Source organism: Lineus longissimus, chromosome 13, assembly GCF_910592395.1.
Source record: "Lineus longissimus chromosome 13, tnLinLong1.2, whole genome shotgun sequence".
Lineage (NCBI taxonomy): Eukaryota > Metazoa > Nemertea > Pilidiophora > Heteronemertea > Lineidae > Lineus > Lineus longissimus.
In genome coordinates, this window is record NC_088320.1 from 5,302,341 (window position 1) to 5,308,915 (window position 6,575).

Genomic DNA, 6,575 nt, shown 5'->3' on the forward strand with positions numbered 1-6,575 from the left:
TATGCACGTACTGATGATAAATCCCATCCTGAGAGGACTTAGCTGGGTCAAAATGTCAATTTATCTATTCTGCATTATTCTGCTTTCCGACTGTTATTGTTACAACCAGTGTGATAATCCGCCTGGGGAATTCTGTGTATCTGTGATATCACCATTCCCAGTGCAAGCATACCCAACTGTGAAATTACTTATCAACGAAACCTGGTAACACAGTACATGGTCAGGAGATAAGGGAAATAATGGAAACCATGTTCATATGCGAAGTTACGCTGGAGATAATAAGTCCATCGATCGATATATTTCCTGAAAAAAAATGTTCATGTTGAAAAAAAGATATGGGATGTCCTTTTTACAACACTTGCGGAAATCGTTATTGGTGATTAGCATTTAGTCTCTTGCTACATCGAGGAGGCACATGGAGGGAAATAAGCACATTTTCCTCCCATGGTCACCTAAAATCCCACACCCAAATTCTCCCTCTAAATCAATTTTATGATCATGTATCATAATAAAAGATTGACACCTTTGACTGATTACTACGACTAGCCTAATTGAAAATAAGTTCAGTAATGATAACCTACAAACATTTATTGGATTTCGACTATATCCATGCGGTTATACATCACATATCATATGCCTACTAGCTGCGACCGTTAGTGTGACCTAAAGACACAAATTCGGATTGAACAGAAAATACCGGTTCTATACTGCAAGATGGCGGACCGGAAGTTCGGCGTTCAAGCGCCTTGCGAACTTCTTTTCTTGTTCGGATGTGTCATGACATTTCTCACTCGAGTAAGCGCAAAGAAGATCCTTCTGCTCTCGCCCCCGGCAGTAAGTCACCTTCTTCAGACGAATGCAATTGCAGAGGGCCTGATCGCCAAGGGACATGACGTGTTTATCCCCATTGACGTGAGGGGCAAGACACCGGACGGAATCATCAACCGAGGGGTCAGGCAGGTTGCATACGACACGGGAGTGGTACCAATTTTCCTTAACCCGGCATTCCAAGCGTACGTTAACATTGACTCGGACGAAGAGGCGACTTTCTTCGAGCGATTTAAGATGAAGGTGACTGGTTTCGGACTTTTCCACCAGGAATGCGAAAGGATTGTGAGAAACGATAGACTCTATGAACTCCTAGAGAAGGAACGATTCGATTTTGTTGTGGTTAACGGTTTAATGCGATGTTTGATGATCATCCCCCATAAACTGGGTATTCCTTTTGCTAACTTCATGGCTTTCCTGCCTCCAGACATACCAGACGCAGCCCTGCAGGGCCCAATGCTCATCCGTGGGCACATGGATGACCTAATATCGGAATCGGACAATACCCTCACGAGGATAGTTCGCATATCAATGACGACGTTGCACTCGCTTTTCATGGGAGGTTTCGGTGACTATTCTCCGCGCTTCATCAGCGGTTTGCAAAAGCAATCCCTGTTATGGTTGTATGACAATAGCAGAATATTCGACACGGCGCTGCCGGTTTCTTCAAATGTGATACACGTAGGAGGTCTAAATGTACGTAAGCCGGGACAAGTCAAGGATAAAAAAATGAAACAGTTCCTCGATTCTGCAAATGAGGGTTTTATTTTAGTCTCGTTTGGCAGCATTGCCAGGCAGACCGCTGGCAAACTGATAGAAGTTTTTTTGGATTCATTCAGAGACGTCCCTTACAAAATTATTTGGAGGTTTAACAGACTGAAATTAAAACCGGGGCAAATTTTGCCAGACAATGTCATGGCGGTGAACTGGATTCCACAAAATGACGTCTTGGGGCACAGGAATATCCGGCTTTTCATAACGCACTGTGGGAATGGCGGACAGCATGAGGCTTTGTATAACGCAGTCCCTATGCTAGGTATCCCGCTGTTTGGAGATCAGTTGCACAATGCGAAACGGATGGAAAGGCGCTGGCTTGGTGTCTTCATCCGTCCACAAGACCTTACCAAAGAAAAACTCATCGATGGAATAAAGCAGGTCATCACTGACACATCTTTCAAGGGAAATATGGCAGTTGCCTCGAAAATCTTCCGGAGTTCTCCGATGTCGCCTCGGGAAACTGCCGCCTACTGGATCGATCACGTGATCAAACATGGCGCCGATCACCTTATGAGTCGGACCAATCAGATGTCCTGGTTCGAGATACTGATGATCGATGTGCTTATTTTTGTAGTGACGCTGATAGTAGTGGTTTGTTTACTTACGTACCTTATAGGAAAATGTGTTATAGGCTTATGTAGGAAGTGTTGCCATTCAAAACAAGGGCGAATTGAGAAGAAAACCAAATAAATTTGAAAGATGTGCCAGGTTTTACCAGATTTAAGCCTAACCAGACAATACGAATTAGAAATGCATACAAAAGTTACAATGATTAAGCAAATAGGAACTTTCCAGTTTGTGATTACGAATCGCATTACAATATCAGCAATACACTGCTGTACAATCACACTGACTTTATCAGTCCAAGATGGACCTTCACTGATCCTAGCAACCAGGCGTGATTCGTCTGGCAAATGATGTGGCTAACTAAATAAGACAATCATCTGAAAGTAATGACCAATATATATGTTGCCGGAGCATTGGTTTAGACTAGATGACCAAGAGATTGTATGGCCCGGGAAACCGACGCAATAAAGACGGGAAATCAGGGATGCTGAGGCGTATTGATCAAGCAAATGGTCTCTTTCCATTTACGATGCACACGGATCGTCTGCAAAGGCGCCATTTATCTTGTAGTTGTTAATAAACTTTAATGAAGATGTTCCACCGATATTTTCCCATCTCCTGTTTCTTAACACATTCTCCGAGATCGACAGACATAGCTATGCGAAAGAAAACCGGCTATTCGATGTAAAAGAGACGACGGAAAATAAGTTACACCCTCGCCCGAGATGGCACTGTCGTCTTTCACATTTTCATATATCAATGTTGATGCATGTACTTTGTTCAATACATCCACACATGTCAGATATTGCTGCTTATAAAATGATACCATCTCGAGAGGCGACCTTATATAGCTTCCATCAGCTTGCACGCAGTCGCAGTTTTGTTAATTAAACATCTAAAAAAGGAGTGAAACACTGTAATGCACGCCCCATGTGTCACCCTTCTAATGTACAGGTTCCCTCCATCTTTGTAAATCAAGTATAACGGCCATGGTTAAGCTTAGAATTCGCGTCAGCCTGCGCTAGTCCTACTTAACATGAAACTTTTATGTCTTCGATCGTGATTGTGGTTATAAATCATCTTACCTTTAAGTGAGTTATTTTTACGTCTGAGGAGTGTTGACTTAGTAGGAGCAGAGTTGTTTTTCAAAAATTATTTGAAAGACTCTGGTAGAAGCAACGGCGCTCGACTGGCCGCAATGTTAATTTCTCTGCAATAATCACTGCGGCATAACGCTTCGACATAACATGCTTCATGATATATTTCTTGTGGTCAAACAAACCTCCAGACCAGATCGACATACCAAAAGAAGTGATTCCATGCACCGCTAGCGCTCATCTGTAAGCCTGGCTTGCAGAATAGAAATGAGATGCTGTGGTTTATGAGCATATAGCCCCTCGTTTCCTGGATGATGGTCATCATAATCCGGCTGGGATTGGCTCTATAAAGGTAATGGAGACTTCGGGAATAACTCACAAGAAATGTCGATAAAAACAAAAGAATAAGGTTGACCATATATAGGCACCACCATTTTGGCTAGACCTAATGGCTTTAGGATTTCAAGTATCAGACTCTTCACCAGGCTGTTACCGGCATGAACTACAAAGCTGACAGAAGGTTTGTATTGTACATGTAGTTGCAGAACTTCCAGTAGTAAGTCAATGTGTGAATGATAATGTATTTGAGTCGGGGCAATCGATTAGACGGTTCAATCAATCAATCAATGTTGGCATTTATAAAGCGCTCCAATTACTCAGCGAGTGGGTATTCTAGAGCGCTTTTTTCCCAAAGGCTTCTGCAAAAAGGAAGGCCTTTAGGATTGATTTGAAAGTCTGGAGGGAATCAGTGTTACGAAGCTTTTGCGGCAGCTGGTTCCACAGTTTTGGGGCAGCCGCCGTAAACGAACGACCACCAAGAGTCTGGCACTTGAATCGAGGAACCTCAAGGAACATCGCAGGTCCTGATCTAAGGCCTTGGCGGTAAAACCTTCTTAATTGAATCATGGATCTGAGATATCCTGGAGCCTCCTCATTCAAGCACTTGAACACTAGAAGCAGGATCTCGTACTGGATCCTGAACTGGGAGCCACTGGGAGCCAGTGCAGGTGAACCAACACAGGGGAAATATGGTCGAACTTTCCCACCAAACACACAACTCTCGCGGCAGAATTGAAAACCCGTTGGATTCGGTTTGACAACTTGGTGGGAATACCATTTAGGAGAGCATTACAATAATCAAGGTGGGCGATGATAAAAGCATGTACTAGGGTCTTGGTGGATTTTTCTGAGAGAAAACGGTTGTGATAATGACACGAACGATTGTGATAATGACAGCACGAGGCCGAGTATTGCAACATGCATGGTAATCCTACTGGTAGGCTACACTACAGAACAGCATTCAGTTCCAGCCTCAGCAGCCATTTTTTCGAACATCCAGGCGGTGGTGATCCATGAGTCACAATCCAGTGAATGAAGCAGGCCAGCGATCCAGCTTTTTCGAATACCCGTCTGCAGCCACAATCGGCGTAAAAGAATAAATGTGACTCTACTTTTTTCTGGTATCAGTCTCCTCAGAATCTTACAGTGATTAATTACTTATTACCGTCACATCTTAGACTAATCCCGGCAAATTGAGGTATGGAAATGACTAGTTACCGTGAAGAGAAAGTCATTACAGGTAAATTGCTAATTATGTCTTGTAGCCAGTCTATTTTTCGTTGACACTTTCTGGATTGATCGACGCCCGTTATAGTTCATCAACAATCTAGGGCCTGCAGTGACATGCGTACGCTTCTTTTCTTTTCTTTTCTTTGTAGGGAAACGTATAGGATACACGCAAAATCTCAACGAAAAAATTCTCTGCAGACCTGTTAGATCATTTACTAACTTCTTTCTTACATGATGAAATACGTCTTCTGCCATTTTTTTAAGCTGGTGTCACGATGTTTATTGAACCCGTCTTCCTAATTATTAATGCGTCGTGTCCTGTATCCGATCACCTCATATCTGTACTTCCCTTTAAGGGACTCGATAGACCGCTGCTGGGTGGTCAAGGTAAAGTTACACAAAGTTGCCAATAGAGCTCTCTCTCATCTCACAGGCGGTCAAAACTATTCACGCTTGTGTGAGGAAAATATTAAGTGCTGAATCAAACAGAACCCGGTGCCATTACTGTGCATATTTGTCCCTCGAAAATGGCCAATTTAACCCCCCCCCTTCCTGTTCCTGCCTAAAGTTCCCTTTATCATGCTTAGACATCACTTCTCATTGGTACGCCACTCACGTTTCCACGTGACGTGCTCGGACAAAGGGTCAGATAAGGAATCGCAAGAGGCATGACAGTTGCCTTCAGAGACACGTCGGGACTAGCTAATCCAATTATTTGTCTTCATTCAGAGAATGTTTAATATTCGCAAGTGACCAACGGGAGTACAATATGTACAGTTCGTTTGATTAGATTGAAGCACCGGATTGACCTAATCGATATGGGTGACGAGTTACCGCGGCAAATATCATGTATATGTGTATGCATCGCCATACATGTACAAACATCTTGACTGGTTAAGCAAAGAGACCCGAGAATTGTCACAGGGCGTCACAGAAAAAAACTTCGTCACACTTTCTGACTTGTAATATTTCAGTTTGGCAAATTATTTAAACATTCTCGATCAGGGGCCAATTTTAAGATTCTTAGGGCTTCCTTAATACGGTATCATAATTTTAAAAGGATTTAGCACTTAAATAACTTGTTCTATTACAAGTCATGGTGTTGGACTTCTTGGGATACACACAGAATATGTTACCGACTTTCGGGTTGGCGTCCCCTTGGCGGAAAATTGCTTCGCAAGCCCCACACGTCCGGGTGACCTGCACATATCGCAAGAAAAGCAGTTTGTTTTGATTTGTAAACGTAGCTTGTGAAAAATCCTGTCTGTTTTTTCGTCATCGTGGCGCGTGCAACGCAAAAGAAAATCGACCACTTGCGGCATTATTGCATGGCGCAGTGATACTGAAGTATTAATAGGAATCGCGTTGAATAGAACTCATCAATTACAGCATAGCCATTACCTGGCAGAAATATACCGATCCATTATTCAATAATGTTACCAGATTAGCTTGTTTACACACTGGCGTCTTCAGAAGTCACAGAAAAATACGCTGTCTTGCTTGATATCTCAGCATCCGCAACCTAAGCTGTTCTGATGGTCATTATCGAGCACTGCGCCGACTCAATTTGCACTGATAAGGCGTCGTGATCCAGACGTATTCGAGCCACGTCCCCGGACGTTTTTTTCCGAAGAAACGAAAGAGGAATGGATATGGTAATTACTAGGACATCGATCAGGATGTAGAACCTTGCACGATTACATAGCAATCTCCTTGTCTTGCACACTCTGGGGCGAT

At 43.1% G+C, this 6,575-nt stretch overlaps 1 protein-coding gene across 1 annotated transcript; it reads left to right on the forward strand.

Moving 5' to 3' along the window:
- The first annotated feature begins 668 nt into the window (after positions 1–668).
- On the forward strand, positions 669–3,350 carry LOC135497917 (UDP-glucuronosyltransferase 1A1-like). The gene has a single exon (XM_064787941.1). It carries the CDS (start codon positions 715–717, stop codon positions 2,293–2,295), a length of 1,581 nt encoding a protein of 526 aa, XP_064644011.1. The 5' UTR covers positions 669–714; the 3' UTR covers positions 2,296–3,350.
- The last annotated feature ends 3,225 nt before the right edge of the window (positions 3,351–6,575 follow it).

What these genes read in the sequence shown, in the direction of transcription:
- LOC135497917 (XM_064787941.1), top strand. Translation starts at nt 715, where the DNA reads ATGGCGGACCGGAAGTTCGGCGTTCAAGCGCCTTGCGAACTTCTTTTC.